General features: G+C 47.4%; 1 protein-coding gene across 2 annotated transcripts in view; it reads left to right on the forward strand.

Moving 5' to 3' along the window:
- LOC144144483 (calcium/calmodulin-dependent protein kinase kinase 1) overlaps nucleotides 1-27,439 on the forward strand; it is a 275,111-nt gene that overhangs the window by 230,671 nt on the left and 17,001 nt on the right. For both annotated transcript variants that reach the window (XM_077675941.1, XM_077675942.1), the window contains exons 9-16: nucleotides 7,612-7,648; nucleotides 10,808-10,829; nucleotides 12,588-12,676; nucleotides 17,840-17,913; nucleotides 20,163-20,262; nucleotides 23,141-23,166; nucleotides 24,744-24,865; nucleotides 26,873-26,960. In XM_077675941.1, coding sequence (XP_077532067.1) covers nucleotides 7,612-7,648; nucleotides 10,808-10,829; nucleotides 12,588-12,676; nucleotides 17,840-17,913; nucleotides 20,163-20,262; nucleotides 23,141-23,166; nucleotides 24,744-24,865; nucleotides 26,873-26,960 — 558 coding nt within the window. The remainder of the gene's footprint in view (nucleotides 1-7,611; nucleotides 7,649-10,807; nucleotides 10,830-12,587; nucleotides 12,677-17,839; nucleotides 17,914-20,162; nucleotides 20,263-23,140; nucleotides 23,167-24,743; nucleotides 24,866-26,872; nucleotides 26,961-27,439) is intronic.

Genomic DNA, 27,439 nt, shown 5'->3' on the forward strand with positions numbered 1-27,439 from the left:
CCGTTCATCCTTTTCACTTCCCCATTCGCCTATAATTCATGATGTTTTGTGTAAAATGCACTACATTAGTGAAATGGGCGAAGCTTCTGCCTTCCCATTTTTCACTACCTAAAATTGTAAATCTGTGTGTGAGGGTTGCACAGTTGACGCAGAGCCCGTGTTTACGCAGTCGCGCAAATAAACTCGCCATGAATTATACTCCTTCTCGTTTAATAAATCGAGTTCGCGTACTTCTACAACTAGTACGTGTGTACACTTCCACGAGCCTCAACTCAAGCCAGGCACTTCCGCATAGGGTGCATGAGGGCTCACGGGAGAGTGGGAAGCAAGAGCGGCCAAAAGGGGGCCAGCGGGGAGTAGGTGGCAGCTTCTCTCTCTCTCTCTCTCTCTCTCTATATATATATATATATATATATATATATATGTATGTATATATATATATATATATATATATATATATATATATATATATATATATATATATATATATATATATATATATATATATATATATATGTATATATATATATATATATATATATATATATATATATATATATATATATATATATATATATATATATATATATATATATATATATATATATATATATATATATATATATATATATATATATATATATATATTGTAGCAAGGATAACGAGCAGCTCTTAACGCCATCAGCGTATCCGGGTATGCGCCACATCAAGAAAGAGTGCCATGCGATCGTGGCCAATCTATGCACGACGGTATGAGCGCACGCTGGTAGCGGTGGAAGAAGAAGTACTGCTGAAGGTGCTTCGCGCGTGTGTTCGGCCATCGTCGGTACGCTTGTACCTGCGCTCGCCTTGCTTCTGCTCCTGCCAATAAACAACGTTCGGTCTACTACCGGAGGGTCAACTATATCCCTTACAAGTGGTGGAGGTCAGGTGTTTCGGTCCCATCCTGGAGCTACGCAACCGAACGCTGTCCACGATGAACCACGAATCCGTCCAGCAGCCTTCGTCGGCGGCACCAACCGTCATCTGCTCGGGCGCACTGCGCGAACGGGATCCACCCAAGTTCAACGGCACCGACGGAAATGATGCTGAGGACTGGCTTTCCATGTTCGAACGTGTGAGTAGCCACAACCGATGGGATGACAAGAACAAACTGATCAATGTCCCCTTCTCTCTCACCGGCCTCGCGGAGACGTGGTGGAATAATAACGAATCCCGCAACAAGACGTGGTCCTCCTTCCGCTGTAACTTCATGGAAGTCTTCGGGCGCCCTTCGTTGAGGAAGCTTCAAGCCGAGCAGCGCTTACGTGTGCTAGGACAGCAGGCTGGGGAGACGTTCACTAGCTACATAGAGGATGTCATCGACCTGTGCAAACGCGTCGACCCCTCCATGGCAGAAACAGAGAAGGTCCGACACATCTTAAAGGGAGTCGATGACGACGCCTTCCAGATGTTACTATCCAAGGACCCCCGAACTGTCGTTGACGTCGTCCGCCTTTGCCAGAGTTTCGACGAGCTGCGCAAGGAGCGAGCCCTCGCACGGCAGGCTTGTGCTCGGGAGCAGCCCGTATCAAGTGTGGAAGGAGTATATGAAGGGGACCCTGCGCTGTTTGCGCGAATCAAAGATTTCATTCGGGAAGAGGTGGCCCGCCAAGTCTCCCTCCTGCCCTACATCTCAGACCCGCCTTCCACCCTGGCGCCTTCGCTTCAGAATGTCATCAAGGAAGAGGTCGCTGAGGCACTACCATCGGCTCAGCATAACCTGCCCGTAGCTGCGCCCCTGACTTACGCCTCGGTAGCAGGACGGCTATCGCACCAGCCTGCTTCGTTCTCTCGCCGACCTGTCGTATGCCCACCTGCCGCTTCCTTTCCTGCCGCTTCCTTTCCATCAGCGCCCCGTGCTCCAGCTTCATTACCAGCACGACCGCCGATAAGCCCGGTGAGCAGTCCCCAGCTAACGGGTGCGTGGCGCACGCAGGACAATCGTCCGATTTGTTTTGCATGTGGCACGCCAGGGCATGTCGCTCGCTACTGTCGCCGCCGCATATTGCCGCCCGTCGCCACCTATCCCCAGGCGCCTTTTTACGCCACCCCTTACTTTTCGCCGTATGCCGCTCAACCAGCGCCGTACAATTTGCCCCCTGAGCCGACTGACCGTCCAACTTTCGCTGGCCGCCGTTCAGCTTCTCCACGTCGCCGTTCGGTGTCTCCCATGCGTCGCCGCCATACTAATGCCGAAGAGGAAAACTAAAAGCCGCAGTTCCGGAGGCAAGAACTGCGTCGCCATCGAATCCTAGAAGTCCTCATTTCTCGCCTAAAAATGTTATCGACGTAATTGTGGAAGGTGTCCCTACCATTGCTCTCATCGACACTGGAGCCGCTGTTTCGGTCATCCACGCCGACCTCTGCCGCTCTATTCGAAAAGTCATGACGCCCCTTTCAGGACTCTCGTTACGCACCGCCAGTTCACAGCCCACTAAGCCGCTAGCCGCTTGCACAGTTCGTGTCGTCAGCCAGAACAATTTCTACACCGTTGAATTCATCGTGCTGCCAGCTTGCTCTCACGACATCATCCTCGGGTGGGACTTTCTTGCCCACAATAACGCTATCATTAATTGTTCTCGTGCTGAAGTCGAGCTTTCTTCTGTTCTTTTCGACGGTTCCTGTAATGCCGCTACAAAATTACTCGTCGCTGAAGACACCGACGTCCCGCCCAGCTCCTCCGTCATCGTGCCCCTGTGCTGTACCTCTGTCCCCGACGCCACTGTTTTGTTTACGCCTTCTGTCATTTTCTTTCGCCGCAAATGCCTTCCACTACCTTCCGCCGTTTTGGCTGTGCGTGATGGCGCCACCACTATGTTGGTGACCAATCCGTCAGCGACCCCGTGCGCTCTTCTACAGGGAGAAACACTTGGCTTCGCAGAGCTTGTAGATGCTCGTCTAGTTGTTGACGTACCAGGTGATCTTTCTCATGTTGAGATCAGTGAACTGAGTGCTTCTCCATGTTCGCCCGGGCTATTGCCATCCGATGCCTTTGCCCACTGCATGGACGCCAATCTGGATGCAACCCAGCGAGAACGTATTACTTCATTGCTTTCGAAGTTTCGTTCTTCCTTTGATTGCACGCAAACCTCGCTGGGCCGCACGTCTACTGTTACGCACTCAGTCGACACAGGATCACATGCTCCACTTCGACAGCGCCCATATCGTGTGTCTCCGACAGAGCGGCGAACCATTGAAAACCACGTCACAGATATGCTTCAACGAGGTGTTATTCGCCCCTCGAAGAGTCCGTGGGCTTCACCAGTGGTTCTGGTTAAGAAGAAAGACGGCTCTATTCGGTTTTGCGTTGATTATCGCCGCTTGAATACCATCACAAGAAAAGACGTGTACCCTCTTCCGCGTATCGACGATGCGCTGGACTGTCTGCAGGGAGCGGAATTTTTCTCGTCACTCGACTTACGCTCCGGGTACTGGCAAGTTCCCATGGCCGAGGCTGATCGCGCAAAGACGGCATTTGTAACCCCAGACGGCCTTTACGAATTTAACGTTATGCCGTTTGGGCTTTGCAACGCCCCCGCCACGTTCGAAAGAATGATGGACAGTCTCCTCCGTGGCCTCAAGTGGAAGACGTGCCTCTGTTACCTGGACGACGTAGTCGTTTTCTCCCCCGATTTCGAGACACACCTGATTCGCCTAGAACAAGTCCTGACTTGCCTTGCGAACGCTGGGCTGCAGCTAAACCTCAAAAAATGCCGCTTCGCCGCACGCAAGCTTACCATCCTGGGTCATGTCGTTTCCAAAGACGGCATCAGCCCCGACGCAACAAAGCTTCGAGCCGTTGCAGAGTTCCCGAAGCCGACCACACTGAAGGCGCTTCGGAGCTTCATTGGCCTCTGTTCGTATTTTCGACGGTTTGTTCGCAACTTCGCGACCATCATTTCGCCTCTTACCAAGCTCCTCGGTAACGACAGCGGCATTTCTGCTTGGTCACCATCCTGCGACGAGGCGTTTGCGACACTGCGTCGTTTGTTGACATCCCCGCCTATATTACGGCATTTCGACCCGTCGGCCCCCACGGAAGTGCACACTGATGCGAGTGGGATTGGCCTCGGTGCCGTGCTCGCTCAGCGGAAATCCGGCTGTGAGGAGTATGTTGTTGCGTACGCAAGTCGGGCACTGACGAAAGCAGAAACAAATTACTCCGTCACAGAGAAGGAATGCTTGGCCATAATATGGGCGCTTGGGAAGTTCCGCCCGTACTTGTATGGCCGCCCATTTGACGTGGTGACCGATCACCACGCGCTTTGTTGGCTCGCCTCCCTGAAGGATCCTTCAGGTCGTCTTGGGCGGTGGGCTCTCCGCCTGCAAGAATATGATATCCGCGTGGTTTACCGTTCCGGCCGTAAGCATTCGGATGCTGACGCACTCTCCCGCTCTCCAATCCCGGCTGACGTGTCTCACCTTGCCACAGCGGACTGTAGCTTGTCGTCGCTCAGTGTCACCAACATGACTGCCGAGCAGCGTAAGGACCCATGGATAGCTTCCATCATCGGCGTCCTGTCTGGTCCTTCAGCTACCGGCGCACCCAGAGCACTGCGGCGACAAGCCTCTCACTACCAACTGCGTGAAGAGCTCCTTTATCGTCGGAATTACAACTCGGACGGTCGGAAGTGGCTTTTGGTTATCCCACGCCATCTGCGTGCCGACATCTGCTCCGCCTTTCATGCCGACCCGAGTTGCGCGCACGCTGGCGTCCTCAAAACGTACGAGCGACTACGCCTACGTTACTATTGGAGGGGCATGTATACCTACGTGCGGAAGTACGTGCGCTCATGTCCGGAGTGTCAGCGTCGCAAATCACCGCCTATTCGCTCTACAGCCCCGTTGCAACCACTACCGTGCCCCTCGAAACCCTTTGATCGCGTTGGAATCGATCTGTACGGGCCCCTGCCTTTAACGGCTGCCGGTAACCGGTGGATAATTGTAGCGGTCGACCACCTCACAAGGTACGCCGAAACAGCTGCCTTGCCGGCATCCACGGCTCGTGATGTCGCCAGTTTTCTTTTGCGTCACTTTGTACTTCGTCACGGAGCGCCTCGGGAACTTCTGAGTGATCGTGGCCGCGTTTTCCTATCGGACGTTGTGAAAGCTCTACTCGCCGAATGTCACGTTGTTCACCGCACGAGCTCCTCGTACCACCCGCAAACCAATGGGCTCACAGAGCGCTTCAACCGCACCCTGGGAGATATGCTATCAATGTACGTGTCGTCGGATCACTCCAATTGGGACCTCGTACTTCCGTTCATAACGTATGCATACAACACGGCTACGCAGACAACGACAGGATTCTCTCCGTTTTTCCTACTTTATGGACGCGAGCCGACCTGTACACTGGATACCATTCTGCCTTACAACCCTGACGCCACAGAATTTAAACCGGTTTCGCAACTAGCGCAGCAAGCCGAAGAGTGTCGCCAACTCGCCCGTTCCTTTACAACTGCAGACCAACAGCGCCAGAAGCATCGCCGTGACGATTTCACCACCCCTCCGACATTTGAACCCGGCTCACATGTCTGGCTTTGGGTGCCCTGCCCGACACCGGGTCTCTCCTCTAAACTTGTCGCCAAATATCATGGCCCTTACAAAGTCATCGCCCGCACTTCGCCCGTGAACTACATTGTGGAACCAGTCACCCCCTCCTCTGATCTTCGCCGCCGGGGGCGTGAAACAGTCCACGTTCAACGAATGAAGGCCTACTACGACCCCCTGGTGTCGTCCTCACCCTAAGTCGCCAGGATGGCTCCTTTTCACCGGGGGCGATTGTAGCAAGGATAACGAGCAGCTCTTAACGCCATCAGCGTATCCGGGTATGCGCCACATCAAGAAAGAGTGCCATGCGATCGTGGCCAATCTATGCACGACGGTATGAGCGCACGCTGGTAGCGGTGGAAGAAGAAGTACTGCTGAAGGTGCTTCGCGCGTGTGTTCGGCCATCGTCGGTACGCTTGTACCTGCGCTCGCCTTGCTTCTGCTCCTGCCAATAAACAACGTTCGGTCTACTACCGGAGGGTCAACTATATCCCTTACAAGATATATATATATATATATATATATATATATATATATATATATATATATATATATATATATATATATATATATATATATATATATATATATATATATATATATATAGGGTTTGGAAATGAGGGGCTCGTTAGAAAAATACAGAAAGAAATGCCGGCAGTCTACAACGCCAAAGGAGGCATAGGGGAATGGTTAGACTATTTCTTACCGTTAGTGACGTTACATTACTTTTTATTATTATTATTAATTACGTGAGAAAGAAAGAAGTTAAGCATTAAGCAGCCCAAACGCAGTTACTGGCCCCACTCGTGCTATCAGTACCCCATGACCTTTAACAGCAGAGCTGCTCAAGCTGTCAGTTCCGCCCTGGAGCGGTACTAGAAAACGCAGCGCACCCGAGTGCGCCTGAGCGCGAGCGTAGTGAGGAGCGCCCGGCGTCGTCCAGGCTTGCGCCACGTGAGGAACTCGCGAAAAACAGGAAAAAATACCGAGTGCAAGTGGGCGCGCACCTCTTGACGAGCGCCCGACATCGGCCGGCTCGACCTTCGAAAACCCTTTGCCCAGCGTTTGCGGCCTGATCTCGCGCATATTGTTCCCCTCGCCAGTTCCCGTGCGTTCGCGCCTGAAGCGGGGAACACAGACGCCGAGATCGCGAAGCCGGTTGTCGCCGGTTCTAGCGCGTGCTAGCGCGGTCCGCTTTGGGAGAGATGTGAAAGGCTGCACGGGCAAAACTACCCGGGCCTGCCAGTCATGGAGAACTTTCAGCGGCAAGTTTGGAAATTCATGTGAGGCGGAACAGCCTGGTCTCCGACGAAGGGAAAGGAGCCGCCAGCTCTGCTGTTTCTGTTTTTATAGTGCAAGCTGCGGCAATTGTTTTTTTCCTTGCGTACTCAACGAAGAAATCCGTCGTACCGTCGGTAACCCGTTATGTGTCACCCGCTCACCGCATGGAAAAACGTTATTTTCAAAAGGCGCTAGGGCCTTGTGCTTGTATTGTAGACTGTCTATGCTGTCCCAAAAACAATGTTTTTATGACATGGCGCATGTGTGGGAAACTACAGCCAACTTTAAAGGGCTTGACGTGTAGCGCTTTGTAGGGATACATGGGGTCTTCGGGAAGTATTTAATAAAACGCCCTTTGGCCACCGTACTTCGATAGCACCTATTCCCTTCAAAAAAAAAAGTCTTCCCATTAAAAGCAGTCGTGTATAATAGTGAAGCCAACTTCAAATCAGCTCGGTGTACAGCGTTTTATAGGGATTCACGGAGTTTTATGAAAGTACTTATTATAAAGCCCTAGGGCTTCACATTTTCTTGTGATACGTCTGATATTGTTCATAAAAATTGTCTTAGCAAAAACATGCTAGTACCTGCTCGCTTTGTTGTTTCGTGGTAGCTGGATGCTAACAGGAATGACTCCAGCATATTCGATAATAGACATTCCCTGTCACATTTATATGGAGATCTTCACAACCATGTGTCTTAAGGAGTGCTCTGTTTCTCTTTTTTCCCTCCTTCCAGGTGTTAGATGACCCCGATAGCGATAACCTGTACATGGGTGAGTAACCTTCACACTTATTAGAAAGGGTGCTTTATTACAAATACCGACCCACAGTGGAGGCGCACTAGCTAAGGTCCTGTACTCTTATGCAGCGAGCTCACCGGTTTGATTGCCGGCCGCAGAGACTACGCTTTAAAATACGAAAAGCCACGTGTGCTTGGCATTTCAACGCACGTAAAGCATCGCCATATCCTCTTAACTAATCTGCAGCCCTTCTCTAGGGCTCGCCTTCCACCCCAGGTGCAGCGCCGGCGTGCTCAACACCAACTCGCTCAATTGTTTCTTTGCGTTTGTCCTGTGAAATATATTCCCAAGCAAATATTTCCACCTACATATTGTCGCCTGGATTATGTGTTAAGCAGGGCAATCGCCTGTTTAAGGTGTGCACCGGTCACTGTGCTTGGTGCAATCCCTGAGTTAGGGATACGTGCCGTGTTCCTTGGTCAGCCGGGTGCCATGAAGACGACGACATAAACGCGTGCCCCTGGACCCGCGGTCTTGATTCCGTCAGTCATTTTCGCTGACATCTGACGTGCTGTCTCGGCTCTCCGTTTTAAGTACCGCTCCAAGTAAATCGGCGCAGCAGCGTACAGCCGATTTGCCTGCGTCTATTGGGACGCAACAATATCAAATGCTTAGGTATTAGGTATGCTCTGCCGTGCATGTGTTTGTGTGCGCATGCGCGCACCCGTCCATTCTGTTCACCTTCTGTATTGCTTCCAATTAACCCTAAAAGCTTGGCACATTTTACCCTCGCCGGTGACCCGTTGCCAAGGCTTTGGTCATATCCGGTTGGCGATTGATGTAGTCACTTTGTTAGCAACGAAAAGAGGACAGGAGCGCTAAAATTGCGGCGCGCGGGACGTTACGACAATGCTAGTATGCGTGTGCACACTCTTCGGTAGTCATCCCGAATGGGGAACATCCTTGGGGAGAAAATTAGGCGCCGGAAGTGAAAGCCCCGCGCAAGAACCTCAGAAGAGCGCCGCGAGCCCGATAGGATGTCGGTCACGCCACCCGTTCGATGAGACTGCTACAAAAGGAAGGCGAACGAGCAGGAGAGGGTAGACAAAAATAAAAACGCCCGGAGCGTGACCCCTGGGCGAGCGCTCGTCGATAAAGGGAGCGCATTATTTATTCACAAAGAATTTCGCGGCGAGACGTATGGAGAGAAGGCGGCCGACCGAAATAAGGAGGTCACGTAGGGCGTAGTGCGTGATGCGAAAGAAGTTAGCGCGGCTGCACACCAGCCGTAAGATGTGTCCGCGGCGAGGCACTTCCTAAAGGACCGCTCGCTTCTTAGTTTAGTTAGCTTTTTGTCAATTACCCGGCGACACGCAGGGGCACGAGAGCGGTCCCTTCGGCCACGTGTGCCTCCCCGTGCAGCAGAAGAATACGTGAAGGAGGCCAGTGAGGCATAGCTTCCACCGCTACGACGCGTGTCCGGTGTTCCTATTTTCATTTAGGGCGGTCAATAGAACCAACTGTTTAGGCAACTGTCTCTGGATGTATTCTGTGCAAGTAATTGTCACTGAATATATACAAGGAAATTTCGTTGAACACGTTCCCATTTTCTATGTACGGCGTTAATGTTGAGCGAGCATGCCCGAAATCGCTAGGTGGAAATTAAACTGGAAAACATGAAAGAACGCCCATGGCATCCCTGTGGGTGTTTTCTTTGTTTATGTTCCTCGGTTAGACTTTTTGTTTTGTTTTGTTCTGTGTTTTTCTTTTTTTTTTTTTCGACCTTTCGTCTTTTCAGCCATCCTTTTCTTCGGGATTCAACACTCGCCGATAGGAAATCCTGCGTACACTACATGACCCAGCAACCACAAAATATGACAAGAATTATCTTCCTATTGTCTGTATGAGAGAAGATTACCTAAGTAACCTAAGCGTAAAAAAGCATTTTTTTTTTCTTGCGTGCATTTGTTACGGTTATCATTTCAATCGGAACTGGGATTCAGGACTTAACAATTCGGTGCTTTCATTGAACGTGAGGCTCACCGTATTGAAGGGCTGCACATCAATTTTGTCCATCTGAGAATCTTTCATGTGCGTCGGAATCTCGTACACATGTGCGTTTTAGCTCCTCCACTCCGCCTGAAAAACGGTCGTCGCGACTCGGAGTCAACTCCACGACATAACGCCTCGCGCCACAATGCATTTACTTGTAAGCCACCACGGCCAATTATTTTTACGCAACTTTGTTCGTGTTCGATTGATTGCTTCGAGCGCATCTCCAAAAAATAGCCTCGTCTTTCTTGTGGCAAATATTCACATTTCCATGGGTAAATTTTACCATATGCCTAAACTGGAGTACAGTATATTCGCGTTAATGAAAGTTTCTTGGTGTCGCAGGTGTATGTTTGAATTCTCGGAACTTCGAATCATTCGAAATTTACTAACGCGCACATAGAATTTTTTAATGAATATTTAGGGCTACGCAGAAAACATTTTGTAGCCCATAGCGTGACTTTTGATCGTTCAATCATTGATATAGCTGCTAAAATGCGTTTCGATTCGTGGGGACGTGTATGAAAGCTATTCCACTTTCCTGGTCTTGAACTCAACCCTTTCAATGGTGGTGAGTTTCTCCTCAAAAGAGAACTGCGGTGTACTTTTTTTACAAACTCTTGACGCAGAAGAGATAACATTCACTAGTTGGATCGGCTTGGATAAGATGGTGTAGCTTGGAGAGTTGTCAGAAGGCCGTAAGAAAGAAAAAATATCTTCTCTCGATTTTTTATTACTTTATTCTACACTCCGAAGTGATTTTAACTACTAAATATCGCCACTGCAAATGTTTATGTGTGCACACGTCATTTCCTTGTGTATGTTCCATTGCGATATACTGTGACCTCAAGGGTCGTTATCCCTTTGGCAATATTACCACCTAAATGAAAAGTTTGACTTAAGAAAAAAACGACGCTAAATTTTAGGGTAGTCTGGAAACGCTCTAAGCCGAACCGAACTGTTTCAGTTGGTTTTGATTAACCAGAACTATGAAATGTCTGAGCCAGAAAATAAAAGAAATATTGTTCTCTTTCGTAATACTTACTGGTTCTGTAATGGTCACAACTTGGATTGTATGTCGCACAAATAGAGTCCCCTGAGTTGACGTAATGCATTTCACAATTTCCGCTTTCCTTTCAGTCTTCGAATTTCTCGAGAAAGGGTGAGTTTTCGTCCTTTCTTTCTCGCTGTTTATATAGCATGCGCTTGCTGCCTATAAAAGACGTTCTGGCTAACTTTGAACAAGATTTAATAAAAATGACCATGAGCTCTCGCGAAATCACACCAGCTGCTTATTGTCGGTCGACAAATGTAATAGCCATCAGTATTTTTGTTACTAACGAACAGTTGATTGTTTTTGGTCGTTTGTGGCATTGATGGTTTACGTTAGGATGTCACAGAGTCTCAAAACCTCCAAATCAGTCATCTTCCTCTGTGAAAGTTTTTTGCGTTTTTTTTTTCTGTGCAGAAACAAAAAACTGTCAACATACGAAAAATATCAAAAAAAAAAATCTGTGACTACAAGAACAGGCGCCGGAACCCAAATTCCTTCCTTCGAGCTCTGGCAGACGCACAGCTGTATTCGTTTATCGGCGCATCAGTGAGGAAATAGGTCGATCTCCACGTGAAATGGGTAGATCGATCGACTCATTGATACGCCGAATAAATTCGTCGATACGCCAAAGTCATGGATATCGAAAATATTCTCCTGTCGTACAGCTCAGCCAAAAAAAGCTTTAGACGGACGTGTGCCTGTCACAAATTATTATCAGCTATCGTCTGCCCAAAATGCATAAAAAAGTAGTACTTCAAGGTGCCAGTACGTTGCAAACGAAAGGAGTGCGCAAAATAAAAGTTCAAAGAAGGTGGCCAGTCGTTATATATCATTTTAAAATACGCTCTTCCCGACTGCGTCACGAATATAAATGTTTCCGAGACGGGAGCTCGCATCATGACCAGAAAAGAAAAAAAAAAAAGCCTGAGGCCCTGTACCGAGCCCTTGTGGACAGATGCAGCCATGTCTTCGTCAAGGCTCGCTTGCAAGCGCTTCTCAAGCGGTGCGTGAGTGCGTGTATATTTCATATTTCGCGGCATATTTAGCGAGATATTGTTATTTTCGCGGACAAGCGACCACCCAAACCGTATCGCCAAGAAAATATCTAATTCGCTTTTTTTTTTTTTTTTGAGGCACTATGGAACTTTCTAGTAGGCACTTTAATGAACAAAGCAATGCTAAGGTTTGAACACATAAAAATTATTACTTCCCGATTTCTCCGTAATGAAAATAATACTGACTTAAAACTACACAAGACGATCGACCACATGCATCTGGTCCGATTTCGCTCGACCCCACTCGAAAAGGCAGCTGTAACGCTGTCAAGTTAGAACGGGCGTATCACGCGTCGGCGTTCCTGGAAAGGGCCATCAATGCAGTATCAAACATTCAACATGAAGTCCTTGAGCATGTTAAATAAAGGGTCTTTCGTCACGCTCATTTAAAAGTGAACTGACGTCAGTCGCATGCCGGGTGCAATATATGTCCTCGGTGGCGTCTTGGGACGCGGTGCAAGTTCAGAGAGAGAGAGAGAGAGAGAGACAAAGCTTGCTACGCCAGATGGGTGACTACAATGATGAGTCGTGAATACTAGACATTAGGGGTACAGCAAAAAAAAAGACAAACAAGGAACGTTAAAAACGACAAACAAGGGATTGCTGCTAGCAGAGTCCAAACAAAAAATGCATTTGAAAAGAAAATCGGAAATGTAAACTCTGAATCGAAATTCAAAGTAAACGGTGCAAAAAAAAAGTAAGAGCACCAACCCAAGAAAAATAAATAGATGAACAGCACTCCCTCTTTGCGTGCTCGGGCTTTGTGCTCCTCCATGACGTGTAATCCAGCGTTGCTCCATCCGCGCTGCAGGCCGGTGATCGAGATTCCGACGAGCACACCGCTCTCCGAAACTCAAGCCTGGACCTTCTTCAGGGACATCGTGCTAGGAATAGAGTACCGTAAGCGATTTCCGCTTCCCTCGCGAACAGTGCATTTACTAACGGGAGGAAAGAGGGACTGCGCGTCCTAAATTTGTGTTTGCACGTTGTGACCTTGTCCTCTGGGCTGTTTGCGCATCCATGTGTGAAAAAAGCTGCAAATGTTGTTGAAAACGAAGTTACAAAGATTTGATGCCTTGTAAACGACCAAAAATAAATGGTCTCAAATAAAAAGAGGTCAGGATAACAATGTAGTTCAGGTATCCTGTAAAAACGGGAAACTATAAGCGCTCTTGTCAAGTGTCAGTAGTCAACTGGTACCGTTTAAAAAATACCAAAAGGGCCCGCACTCCCCAGGAAAAGTAAACTCAGCTAACCTTCTTCGATCGCTTTGTTTGTGTGTGTGTCCTTGCGCGGCTGTGTGCGTGTGTCGCGTGCGTGTTTCTCAACGTAGCTCAACGTAAGGGAGTGAAGGCGCCAACTTTTTATATTTTTTGTATATTTGGCCGTTTACTGTTTGTTACCTGGGCCGTAAGGACTTGAAACAAGCGGTAAACATTCTCCAAAACTCCTTACCGCATAATCCAAACGGCAAATCCACTGCTACTTTGTTATTCTTCGAGCCGAAAAGGCTCGGCACACCACCTGGACATTCGAGAACAAGCAGGTGCTCCCTCGAGACTGCAAGCTCACAGGCAGACTCGAAGCAATCGATCTTTACCCGGTACGGGAGGCCTCTTCCGCGTAGTCTGATCCGCTCTGGCGAACAGCAGCGAGCCTAATGATACCGCCTAATAAGCGCGCCCGTGTACTTAGCGTGCCGTTTTACCGGTTGCTACAGGTCGATACGAGCGCGCAGTTTGTGTCTGCGTTTAAACAGACATTTGCGTGTGTGAGTAGCGCCAAGCGTTGAGGAAGTCCGGAAATTAAATAGATGAACTGTTTTGGCGCTGGTTAAGGCTGGCAGGGGTGGTTTACGTGTAATTTTTACCTCGTAGCGTACAGCCCCTAAGATTTTATTAGAGCGAAACCTTTACTACGCCATGCCTCGGAAGGTCATTCATCACGTCGCAATGACCTTGAGCCACCGAAGCGCAAGTGTGGCAGTTGTAATGTCACGCCACGTGATTTGCTGCGGAGGGGTGTCGCATCTGCGCTCGCTCGGAGCCTATAGCCGATGCGATACCACGTGACGGAACGAGGGCTTAACGGCTGCTTTGTCGGCGCTTGGTCGCTCAGTTTTGCCATGTATGGCGTCGACTGGGCCTTCTGTACATGCTCTTCAGCTTTCGCTCGTTATAACTAGGTTAACAAGGGTTAAACCACGGCCATTTCATTTCGGCATCTCCTCTGGGTTACCTCTTTGCTATCGCACATGCGGATTGCTCTTTTTGGTCTCGTGGTCCACTCCATCGAAACGACTAGCGGTATCACAATCCCCTTTCTCAGCAGGGATAACGGAGTGTCATCCCGGCCCTCTTGGCGGTGAGGAGTAGACCGATATGAAGTGTGCGTGTGCGCGTGGATGATCAACCTGCCATCTTACTCCACGCACTTACTTATTCTTTCGAAATCGCGATTTACCCTGAATGCCGTTCGCCTGCAGTCTGTACCTCAAGGCGGGCCGACATTTCTTGTTATCCGCTCGCTCGCCGTTTTCAGCACCGGTAGCAGCAACAATAGCCGGAATGGACGGAAAGGGAGGAAAGCCGCGAATAGTATTGTTGCATGGTAAGATTGGTCTCAAAAGAGATATGCAGTACTTATTTCGTTCTCTTTTCGATGTGCTCTGCGAGCCGAACCGTTCCCAACGCAATACGCCGCTCCCCAGACTGCTCCATTCGCCAGATGGATAGGTTACTTTGCTTTCGTTATCGCAAGTTTTCGTCGCTGCGACTGAATGTACGACCACCAAATAGGAACGATTCCTCACATCTGACGCAATGCAGCCCAAAATGACCCTCCCAATGACACGAAGGGGCGCGAAGGTTTGAAGCGAGCAAGCGCAGACAAGGGGCAAGGGCATTTTGAGTGAGTGGTTCCGTGCCGTTTTTTAGAAATGAAACTTTGGTTTCCCTCAGCACACGTACATTGCCCTCGCGCGCGGGGTGTTTTTTACAATATCAGAAGGAATGCTTTGCGCGCACAAATGTGTAGCTTTCGTGTTATCTTCATTTTCTTGTCACAAGTTGGTTATGGGGGAAGCGTTTGATGAGGTTATACGCGAGAAAAAATGCTGCGTGAGACTTAAGCTGTCAGTGGGACCTGATGTGCACTGCGGCGCACCAAAGGAGCTGAGTTTCTGTACACCAGTAGTCCATGCGAACGAAAAGGTGTTGCATATTTGATGGTTGTTAATAGCTTTCTCCCCTCTTGAAACCCGCTGCAGCATATTGTGTAGTGAAGTGTACTATAGTTCAGTGCCCTCAAGCGCCGAGACGTGGGTTCGATTACCGGCCGTGGCGGCCGCTTTTCTGGTGGGGGCGGAAAGCGAAAACGCCCGTGTGTTCGAGATTTCGGCGCACGTTAAAGATCTCCAGGTGGTAAAAATTAATCCTGAGCCCTCCACTATGGCGCGCCTCATCGTCTGTGTAGCGTCGGCACGTTAAACTCCGATATAATCAATGAATCAACGGGTTAGCTTCTGCCACTGTTCCAGCTTTATTTTATTTCCTGGCGATATTTTTTTTCTACTAAGTTGTTTTGAGGAAGAAGCACGGTGTTTTAGCCTTCAGCAGAAATGCCCCTCAAGAAGCTATCGCTTCTAATAACGGCACTACGGCATAAATCGGGCCGCAAGTAAATGCAGCAAGTCTGTCCTGGTTTTCATTTCCTTATCTGGCAAGCAGCCTTTCACGTTAGCTTTTTTTTTTTTTTGTACCTTAGCTTCTTTTTGAGCGTTTAAGATGGTGAAGCGTTTCGAAAGATGGTCCGGTCCAAATCAACCGCGATCACGTATCGTGCGTCGCACCGTAATGATCAGTGCTTGGAAGAGAGGAGTTGTACCGGGAACCCACGTCCTCACCGTATGCCGATGCACTCAGCCCATTAGGCGTATAAAGCCAGTGATTGCAAGCCGAGCACCGGAAAATCTTACCATTCGCTAAGCTCGACCTTCTAGGCATACAGAATAAAAAACGAATAAAGAGAGAATGTGCCTTCTGTATCCCGTTCTGGACGATTTGAAGTTGCACTTTAAGTTCACAAATTGACTCAAATATTTGTTTCGACTGTGGGAGTAACTGTACACTCCCGATCTTTATTCGATCATGTTGGAACTCGGAACGCGACTTAGCGAAGAAGAGTTTTGGAAGAGAAGAAAAGATCGATGCGCTCCAGTGATAAAATTTTGTGCCGAGAACGATCAACAAACGAGATCAGAGGCGGATGGTGGGACGAAAAAAACAAAAACAGAGGCCATACTGTGCATCCGTTCGAGCAATGCGTCTGCAGAATGCTTGATGATTTACATGAGTTTCTATGGAGAGGGGAGAAGGTTTTCTACTGTGAGGAACAGTGGCGCCAGAAGTGGGACATCATTATTTTTTTACCCATGAATGGTTCGTACCATATGTGTAACCACAGGGCTGTTTCCAGTATTAAAAATCCTGCCCGTCGTTTGCGAGAAAGTATGTTTGTCCAGGCCATGTGATTTCAATGTCTGTTGCAGCCATTCACACGTGGGTAGAGAAAACAGAAGCGACAGCGAAATTGCAAAAAAAAAAAAACAGTAATTAAAGAGAAGGAACGTTCAACACTCGCGCTTACACCTTCACATGGCGTTAATCGTGTAACCCGCACTACACGTCGCGAACGATTATGCAATATCTGCTTCCCTCTGCTTCCAGTCTGCTTCCAGTCGTCCCCTCAAACCCTTTGTGAGCCTTCCCACCCTTTTCCAGGTGCAAACTTGGCAAAGCATCCGTGGTACTGCCGCCCTTATGTTATGATTGCCGTCTGGCAAGCCGCGGTGTCGGTTGAATTCCTCCCAGCCCCATACGGCGTGCATGTCTCCGTTTTGTTAGTTGTGAAAACGCGTGCTTACTGACGCGCACTATAAAGCTTATCATTCTTTGTCGGCTAACCGCGTTGCCCCAACAGTCTAACGCCCTGCATTTCTACAAAAATGCACAATTGGTGAAGTTAACGCCTTAAACCGTTTTAATGACGTAAACGGATATAATGTCTCGAACTGTGAGGTAGCAGTATTTGTAAATAAATAAAAAAATTGGTTGAACGGAATTTTGAAAAACCGGGAAGTGCAAAACAGAAAATTAAAATATGACAAGAATGAACTGACGGAATCAAAAATATGCATCTTATGAACTTCCTCCAAAAAAACGAAAGCTACAAGAAAACCCGCTAAATAATGTTGGAAACAGGAATAAAAAATAGCGAAAACGGATAAACAGTGTAATGCCCAGCATTTGCACAAAAATTTCTAATTGGCGGAAGTAACACATTTAATCGTTGTAATAGCGTAAATGAAAATAATTAGTCAAACGAAATTTTAAAAACGAAATACACGAGATATAGAGAAAATGTTAAAGTTATAACAGTCTACTTACGAAATCAAAAATATACATCATATACACCTTCTTCAAAAAACGAAGACGAAAACAGACAAGGCCGGAAAAGAATAACAAAAAAAATGAAGAAAAAAACCTTCACAACGGACCAACCATGTGACGCACTGAATTTGCACAACAAATGTATAATTGGGGAGTTAAGGCAGTCGATTGCTATAATGGTGTAAATCATCATTGGCAAAAAGAAACAAATGAAAACTATAAAGCAATAAAATAACCCAAAAATATTTGGTCACGCATAACAAATATGGCCATTAAAATTCAGAATAAAGACAAGTTGTGTAAGAATGCTGCGCATTATTTGACAGTTCTCTGAATTTCTGCAGATTTTTCAGCGCCAAAAAACTCCGGAGAAACTATTTAGCGATGAAATTACGGAAAACACCAAATGTTCGCTTTCTCGTAGCTGCCTTCTTTGTAGCCCAGAAAGCGAAAATTAAGTATCAGAAGAACGTGCCGTGTAGCATGTGCGGTGAACATATCCAATTACGCCTAAACATCCATGTTGAACTTCTTTTTGTGTTCTGGCTGTGCAGTACGTCGCGTAGAATGGAAGCTATGCGGTCGTAAGCGTTGCGTCGTTATTCCTTTTCAGTCCACCACCAGAAGATCATCCATCGTGACATCAAACCATCCAACCTGTTACTGGACGACAAGGGGACAGTGCAGGTAACGACTGATGACACCTTCTTTCACTTCTTTCATGGCATTGGATGGAGCTTGGGCAGAGCCCAATCTAATGCGCCTGCCAGTCGAGCGGAGTCTGTTGATGTAATCTTTTCCAAGCATAGATTTCTTCCCTAGACACCACGAAACATAATAGACCTGAATCAGAATGTGCTGTTCATTGCTTATCTTATTCTGCTAAAAATGGCTTATGTGCTTATGATGTGCTTACGTGTAGCTTATGTTGAACGCTAAAAACTCCTTTTTATTGATCACGAAGAGGTAAAAAATCCTAGCGGGCTACTGAGTGAGACGAACGAGTCTTTAGTTGATCATTGAGTCCTGTCTCGTGCCTCAAATAGTTTATTCAATTTCAATTTTATTTCCCGAAATTGTTGGCCTAGTGCTTTTTAGCGATGCAATGTAGCGGATGTGGAAATGAAAGATACACTCTAAGTTCCCGCAGTGCGTTTTCCCCACATTGCTCCAGAATTACCCACTGAAACGACCTAGTGTGAAAATTCGACGAATGACGTGGCCGAGCAAGCAAATGAAAGAAAGAATGGCATCTGCGCAGCTATACGGCGCAATGCAAAACGCTATCCACGCATTGCATGTTGTGCCCACGCACATGCACTTTTTTGGTCAAATCATCTGTTGGGCTTCGTCATTCGCCGGTTTCGCCCACTAGACCACATAGATTGGTCATTCTGGGGCGCTGTGGGGAAGACGACCTGCGGGGACTTCTTACCATGGTATTCTGAGTCCTTCTTCCACTCGAGCCTTCGGTCGAGGAGATCCTTGGAATCGATTTCCCCGTGCATAAGCATTGCGGAATACTCCCCTCGGCTGAGTGGAGGGAGCAAATGTACTGAAGGAGGAACTCGGAATACGGCCCTTAGAGTGATGGCGAACTGGGACACGTTAAATGCACTCATGCTGATCAACGCGCTTACAACGGCGAGGACTAGAAGACTTAGCGACGACACGAACGTTGTCTAGCAACTCAGCGTTCAATGGACAGAAAGGACGTTTGTACGAAAACTAATGGCAGTTAGAAACTAAGTAACCACTCTACGTGGGATCAAACAAACCCCGTCACGCTCACAAAACTTGCAAGTGTGACGGAATTTGTTTGGTGCGTATGTTGCATTCCGCGTGAAGTGGTTGCTTAGTTTCTAACTGCTATTAGTTTTCGTACAAACGTCCTTTCTGTCCATTGAACGCTGAGTTGCTAGACAGCGTTCGTGTCGTCGCTAAGTTTTCTAGTCCTCGTCGTTGTGAGTGCGCCGGTCAGTGCCGGATGAAGGATGCCCCAATGTTACGCCACCTGGTCACGACTGAAGTTGCAGGCGCAGCTCCCGTAAGCGGCACGTTAACTGTCACTACTTCGTCGACAGGACTTTGACGGTAAAAGAAATTTCCGAGTTCTGAAAGGAACCTTTCAGGAAACTCTCCGTTTCTTTGTTTGTTTGTGTTTTAAGAAAGAGGACGTTCTTCTTTAACCACATTTCAGAAGAGTGTTCAGGCTTCAAACTGTCAAGAACTCACAGCTTTTAGTTTTTGTTTTATTATTTATATTTATTTTCGGTACCTGTTCTTTGTAACTGTTTCTTTTTATAAATTATTTTGTTCTTGCGGGATTGTTGTTCTTTTTCTGCACGAGATTTTATTATCCCTGCTTTCACTGCTTTGTGTTCTGAGAATTCGAAGCTCTCAGTTTTTCGCGAACACGCGATACAGGCTCCAGTGGTTGCGCCGTGCCGTCCGTGACAATTCCATCTTTTCGCGTTTCTTTATTCTTTTACTTTCTTTTCCCCAAGCCGTTTTTTTTTTATTTTCGTCCTTTCCTTCTTGTTTATCCCAACTCTCCCAATCTGTCTTAATTACCTCTTCTTTAAGTGCTCATCACTTACACCCGTACGTGCATCCCAAGTACACTTTATTTATTTATTTATTTATTTATTTATTTATTTATTTATTTATTTATTTATTTATTTATTTATTTATTTATTTATTTATTTATTTATTTATTTATTTATTTATTTATTTATTTATCACGCACGCCTTGGACAAACTTATCGCTTTAGCATCTTCAGTGTCAAATCACCTCCTTCGTCTAGATCGTAGTTGTTGCTGCCAGTTTCGCCCCCCAATCAGCCCTTCCTTTACCGCCCCCCTCCCAACTCGGTTTTCCCATGATGACGAAGAACGCTTACCACAAGCGGGGTGTGGGCCCGGGGCGTTTACAGATCGCCGACTTCGGCGTGTGCAACCAGTTTGAAGGCGTGGACGCGCTCCTGTCCGGCACCGCGGGCACCCCTGCCTTCGTAGCCCCAGAGGCCCTGAGCGGTAAGCATTCCTGTCTCGTCTGAGTGGAGTTCTTATACAATTAAAAAAAAATTCTACAGAGGCACTTACGATGGCCTACGTGTAGGAATGGGAAAGCCGAGCATTGGTGCCAGAGCATCACCGGGCGCCTAGGACCACTGCGCAGTTCCCGCCGCTGAGGTCACGTGACTTTTGGTACCATTCGCGTTGACGCCGCCAACGACGAAGACGGTCACATTTCGCGGTCACTTTTCGCGTTTGGCGAGGCATATAGAACTTTCGCCTGAATAACAAACCAAAAAACCGGGCCGGCAAGGTGCACACTAGTCAATCTTAGCAAAAGTACCTGCGCGTGCGGCAGGGAGGTAATTGCGGACACGCGAAGTGCGCCAACCGCAAGATCATTACGGAACTGGTCGTCTGGTCTGCTGCAGTATTATATTCACAGCTTCCTGTTATCTAGCTGTCACTTGAAGCACCGGGCGCACATGGCTTACTGTACACATCGGGGCCTGTATATTCACTGCACTCTTCTCTGTGCGTGTCAGGAGTATCGAGGTGTTCAGTTAAGGATTAGAGCTCCAGAGCTCGGCGGCGATAGATAAATATGCGTCATTCCATGCCAAACGTCCTAGCCTTAATGTCGACCATCACGGATTTCTTCAGTAAAAATTGTGGCTCGTCCATGCATGGCCCACAATGATTTCCTGAAGTATTTTTGTTCAACAAAAAAAAAAAAGAAGCGTCAGTGGCTTCGCTGGCTCGCGCGAAGCCGCTGGCTCGCGCCTCTTTCATAAAGGCAGGCGCATGCCGTGCAGAAAAGACGCTCTGTGGAACAACGTGGTGAAGGCCCGGAAAGGAGATTTTTCCAATTTTGAGAAAAGGTTTCTCGCACATTTCTCCTATATATTTTTTTACGAATTTTCCACAGTGGTGCAATTCAAAAAAATGTTCCGTTGTCCCACAGAGTGTGTTTGTGTTTACTAAAAATATTTGAAAATGCGCAACGTCGCGTATTTTATGAATGGCGTAACGAGAGCAAAAAAAAATGGCGGCACACTGTTGCTCGAACGAAAGGCTTTCGTCGGCTTGATGCAGCCGGCAGTTTTTCTTCAGCGTTTAAACAACGCAGTTGAATGCGGTTTAGCAACGTTAAAGTCACTTCAGTGCATTTATAAACAAAAACAAACGTTTACTTTAAAGCCTAATTACAAAAAAAATATAGTAGCGTAAGTGCAGATTACAAAGGGGCGACCAACGCGGTAGGATTTGAAGCGCCTTCTCTGACAGCCGCAGCCGGTGCACGAACGAAGAAGCGAGCGGCGGCGAAAGATGCGGCGAACTCGAAACTAAAGCGTGGCAAACTGTTCGCATGGCGACGCGGGGCACGATCAAATGCAGAGCATTTCCGGGGGCGCATGACGTTAAGTAGTTTGCGTTACGTTAATGTTGTTGCACTTGTGGCAACTGCTGACGAGAGAGCGCTCGTCAGCAGTAAAATTGGCAGCCTCGGCGCACGTTGAGTCCGAGAGAGGGGAGAGAGTTTCCTTGAAACGTGCCTGGGCGCGCTATCGAATGTTGATCGCGCCGATAGCGAAGCGTCTGAGCCGGGCATGTCGAGGCGAGCGATGCGGACTACTACGGACGCCTAGAACGGTTGACATCGTGAGTTAAAGAAATGCTCTGCATTTAAAAGCCCAGATTTTTTTTAAATGCGGCATAGGGCAGTCAGGGCCTCAACATGATGTCCAGAAAGAAATGTTGGTGATTTAAAAAAAGTAATTTTTTAACTAATTTTTTATAGTCCTAACGTTGCTTTAACTCTGGAGATAAAAGGGCGTCTACAAAAAGAGAAAGAAAATTGGACAAAAATACTTGAGGTAGCATTGTGGGTTATGCAAGGATGAGCCACAATTTTTACTGAAGAAAGCCGTGATGGTCGACCTCATGGCTGGTACGTTTGTCATGAAATAACCCATATGTATCTCTCTTACCTATTTCTGTACTTGGCGGGGGGCGGGGGATAATTTTTCTAATACTGAGCTTGATCGTTACCACAAAATAAGTTCTTTCTTCGTACCTACCAAGGTTTAAAATCCGGCAAGCCGGCCATGGTTGAAGTGACGACAATTTCTTGAGCAGGCGTGCAAGGACTGTCCCAGTCGGTTTTTTCTGTGATCTGTTCAATAGTCAGGGGCAATACGGGGAAGCCAAAGGGTAGGTGAACGGGGCCAGTCCAGATTCGCTGGTTTTGAAGCGGACAAAGAACAGAGGCGTGGCTGAGTTGAACGCATTGCTGCATTTTTTAGATGCGGTGTGGGAAAGCGATACTCAGGCAGCGACAGGACGGCGAGCAATAGAAAAAAGAAAAACGAAATGCGTTTCTCTTTTTTTTTTTTTCTCTCTCTTCTTGCTTCCACCTTAATTTTCATTCGGTATGTAGCCAGCATTCCCCTTCTTTCGCTAATACTCACCGCGTGCGCATAAAGATGCTAAAGACTGCGATCAAAAACTGCACTCCCTTGGGATTCATTAGTATTCTTTTTAGCCAGATTTAGTTCCCCCAAGCGCGAGACAACGGTTAAAGCTAGTGATAGCGAAATTATTTTGCGGAAGCCCTCAAGGTGTGGTAAGTTCCCTTTGCTGAACATTTAGAACGGTGTTTCCAAATCAATAGTAGCGTGTGGTCGCGCTATTCCGTGTCTGGTAGGATGTGTAAAAGGGGTCACCCTCGGGCCACGTAAGCTGCAGCGCGGGACATGTCTCTGAAATGTACCCACTTCCACTTGCGGTTCTGTTCGGGATTCCACGGTATGCCGCGGCAGTCTATGTCACATGCCCTCGCTTTATTCCGCCTTACTGACCACTGCTAATTCTCTTTCTTCCTTTTCCTCTGCAGAACACCGAAGCGAGTACAGTGGAAAGGTGAGTTCTGCCCTGCCCCAATTTGGTCGGTCAACATAAGTCCATTAGGACAGCTATTGCTGAAGTGTGCGAGTGAATGCGCCCACGTTCCTCGTGAAACTTTTTAATGCGCCCACCGGCGAACCCTCGCAAAACGATAGTTCTGAAACGCCTTTATTAGACATTCCGCTCTCAAGACCCCCCTGAGGGTAATTTTTGTATTGCAGTCACGTTCATTAACGTCTTTAGCGAGTGATCCCATACAATCACTTCCCTTTGAAAAATGGCGAGAAAGTTTTCTGCGGAGTAGTCCAAGACTTTTTTTTTTGGTGAATCCTAGCCGTGGGGAAAGCAATTAATGGTTGACTGTCTTAGCACCAAAAGCCTGCTCATATGTTCCGAACATGAACACCTGGCTGAGTGGAACAGGCGCGCGCAATTTAATTTGAGCGTGCCTCAACATTTCGAAGTGTGTTTACTTTCGTCGTCTTCTCAGAATGAATTCACTTCTAGTTTGATTACTAATATTTAACTTAACCTCCTCGCTGGTCGAGTTTATGAATTTGTCAGTTCAACAGAAAAAGGCATCCGTAGTGAAGGTGATAGAGCAAAATATTCTTGAAAAAAAATTACGCCATTTAGGAAAAGTGGAAGTCATCACGTAAAAATTTGCAGTCACCTTGCAATGTAGAAGCTTTTCCGTTGTGGCTTTGCAGTTATCTATTACGCCCACATTGTCTTATACTTATCATTTGCATTAAATTTCAACAGCCGAAGTCAATGCCGATATTTGAAGAACCGCAAGTGCATAAGTGTTGCAAGTGTCGCAACTCGAAGCGGCTTTGTCGCGGCTGACAGTGCTTCCTCAGCTGATATTCTGCTAATCAACGAAAGCTAATATCGAGGTGTGGAAAGATTTTACGCCTTTTGTCGTATATGTCTAGTATACTCAACAGTACATACTGCGCTCTACTTGTCTAGTTAGCTATAAAGTTGTTCGTCAAACTGGTGCCCAGTTCGTTCGCTGGTAATAACGGTTCCCAATTGGCCGCTGCTCCGTCTCTCGTCACGTTATTGGGCCAATAAGGACGTGAATACGTGACGCCAGACGTCACGCAGTCAGCCAAACACCAACCGTTCTGCCAACGAAACATCATAATGCCACTGTAAAATGCAGCTGATAAAAGAAAGAAAAGTAAAGGCATACAACGAAATGCAGTGTAGCAAAGTTCTCTCCAACTTAGTGGCCAACTGAAGAAAGTTTTGTTTCCTTGAGGGGCACAGCTGACCTCGATGTTGGGATGTTGCGTATGTTGCGGAACAAACGTGGCAGATGAAACAATTGATATTGGCTTAAAACCCCACACGCTCCTACTGATGATTCCAAAGCTACCTGAGGCTACCGGGTAGAATATGCTGCGTTCTCTGCATGCGCCAAACAGGTGTGCAGCGTCGCAGAATGGGACCCCTCGCCGCCTCCGAAGCTTTCTGGCGACGCAGCTACGCGTGCATAGCGAGCGTTGCGTATTACGTGGTACACGCTAGCAACCCGCGCGCGTTCGGCTGATCTCCTTCTGTGTGTGCGCATGCGCGTGCAGGCCGTGGACGTGTGGGCGATGGGCGTCACCCTGTACGCCTTCGTGGTAGGCAACGTCCCTTTCCACGACCCCAGCGTTCTCATCCTCTACAACAAGATCCGGAACCAACCGGTAGTTTTCCCGTAAGTGAACGGTTCCGCGCACCCAAAACGTTGAATGTTTTTTTTTTTTTCCTCGAGTCAAAAGTTTGCAGCTTTTCGTAGTAAAAAAAAAGAAAATGTCGGGCCTTGGGCGGCCTTTGCCGTCCCGTGACAACAAAGAAACCACCTGGACAAATCGTTGTTTATCGTGATGACTTTGACGGGGAGGTAAATGGTACCTTTGCACCTTTTTTTAGATCCGCCTTTTTCTTTTGGCGTGTCGAATGTGTTACCAACAGACTAAAAAGCCCGGTAATGTAGCTTTCTTATTTTTTACTTTCGGCCGCTTGTGAGGCATGGAGAAGATGTTCTGAGGGTCATTTTTTAGCAGTAGTAGGGATAAATTTTACTTGGAAAGCGAGGAAACACGAAGGAGCTTTTGCCCTTTTTTTCAAGCGCACGTATCTTGTCCAAGAACTGGGAAAGGGATACAGGGCAATAAAGCAAACGTGGCAATAAATCAAACGTTTAGGAAGAGGAGTGCCCACGCCCGCAAGGCGGTGCAGGCCATATTTCTTTGTGCGGGTTGGTCCTCACCCCGTTTGTATTATTTATCTTTTTTTTTATGTTTTGTGGTGCAAGTGCAACTAGAGAAACAAGGTCGGGACATGAGTGTAAATTTTTTTTCTATATAATAACTCTAGAGGAACGTATCAGCGTAGTCATTTTAATATATCCGAAAGATAAAACAAATGATCATCAAGCTTCAGAATCCACCGAGTGCTTTTAATCACAGATTGTAACCATGTGAGGAACTTAAGTGCCCGGAAGACCGTAGTGGAAGGCAGCGAATGATGTTCAGGAAAGTTTACGCGCACCAGAAACGGATGACGTCGGGAAGCCTTTCATCAGCACAGAATAAAAATTAGAAATAATATCCTCCCTCGTAAAATGTCTTATAGCGAAAGCCAACGCACTTCATTGGTTCCCAGCGCCCGCTAACGAATGTAGACGCAATTCTAAGTGCATGCTGATGACGGCATTGCGTCAAAACTCAAGCATCAGACGACCAAAGCGAAGTGTGGAATCTGCATAGTAGTGTGGCGTGCGTCGTTGAGACACAAAAATGCTCTCAGTCACTCTACCTTTCCACGGGGTGTTTCCCTCATACCGCCGTTTAAATATACGTCGGAAAACCGGCAGAAAGCATTCTAGCACCAACGGTGGAACGTGGCCGTCCAAGGTTGCGCCTTGCTATTTTTAGAGCACAGATGTGCAGTCTATGCCTGTCCGTGAAGGCTAATCTCACGGAAAAAGCGCAGAGAGTTCTGCTCTAATAAACAAGCGCCAGGGCAGTTCCGTCCTTGGGTTGTTATCTATTTATGAAGTTGTACCTACCAGCTTACTGCACCTTTGTTTCTATTTGCCAGGCTTCGACGAGCAAGAAAACGAGAAAGAAAGCTTCCAGTCATCAGGCAGACGCTTTCCAGTGTACCGTCAGCGTAAAATTACGGCCCAAATGAGGGGATTGCGCATGGAAATCTTACACATCTATTTTCAACGACCTAATGCTGCAAGCTCAGTCCAGCGAACAAAGCTTTCGTTTAGCTGTCCAGGCCAAGATCATGGTCCATTAGGTAGGACGTTACGAAGAACGCCAGCTCCTCGAAGCGCCGACTGGATCTACTTTAACTTTGCACCATCACGCGACTGATTATCTACAACTGTTAAAACGTTAATTTATCCATCAGGCCGCGTTCAGACTGTTGCCGCAACCATCGTAAAGAATGACGTCACTTCACATCTCAGCCAATAGAACTACGTGACACGCCGTTTTTTACGTTCGTAGATCATGATATGGCTTTTACGTCGGTAGTCTGAACATGGCCTCAGGCGATATTTACTTAATTTATAAAAATTGGGAGCACATTTTGCCACGGAGGAGTGTACGTACAGTTGCCCGCGCCTGAAGCCGTTAATGGGCGCTGAAGCTTGTTAGCGCGTAATCGCAAGGCCTGATAGCAGACGCGACTTCTCTTTTTCTTGCAGCCCCCACATTAGCGCCGACCTGCAGGACCTGCTATCCTGTATGCTCAAAAAGAATCCAGACGAGAGGATCACAGTACCGAACATCAAGGTTGGCCTCACACCATTACCTTTTTCTTTTCCTATTATTTTCTTAAGGACACCACGCGAGGTATTACATAAGGGGGGGGGGGGTGTAACGTCAACTACGCATCGGTCACGTCTTATTCTACGGTGAAAGGTTTTTGGTGATGCTGTCTCACCTTCAAGGGACTTTGCAACACTTTTTATAAACGCTTTCACTCTTTCCTTCACGTCTGGAACCACTGCGAAAGCTACAGTCATTGCCAGCACGGAGCGGTACTGCGTAATTTGCTCGTCACACCAGACACGCCTTCCGTTTCTGCTTTGCTCTTGTGGCTTTCTTTTAAAGTGGCTATCGAATGCGTTCATTAATGCAGCTGAAAAATAGCCGGCCAGTAGCCGCTACACCGCGGTAATGGCGTAATTGCGGCGTCCCAAGAACGCCAAGACCGGGAAAGACAGAAAAATCCTGTGCGCAAATTTTTAAATTATCTGATGGGTATAGAA

The sequence above is a fragment of the Haemaphysalis longicornis genome, unplaced genomic scaffold (genome assembly GCF_048455015.1).
Source record: "Haemaphysalis longicornis isolate Haplotype H1 unplaced genomic scaffold, Haemaphysalis longicornis Haplotype H1 scaffold_7, whole genome shotgun sequence".
NCBI lineage: Eukaryota > Metazoa > Arthropoda > Arachnida > Ixodida > Ixodidae > Haemaphysalis > Haemaphysalis longicornis.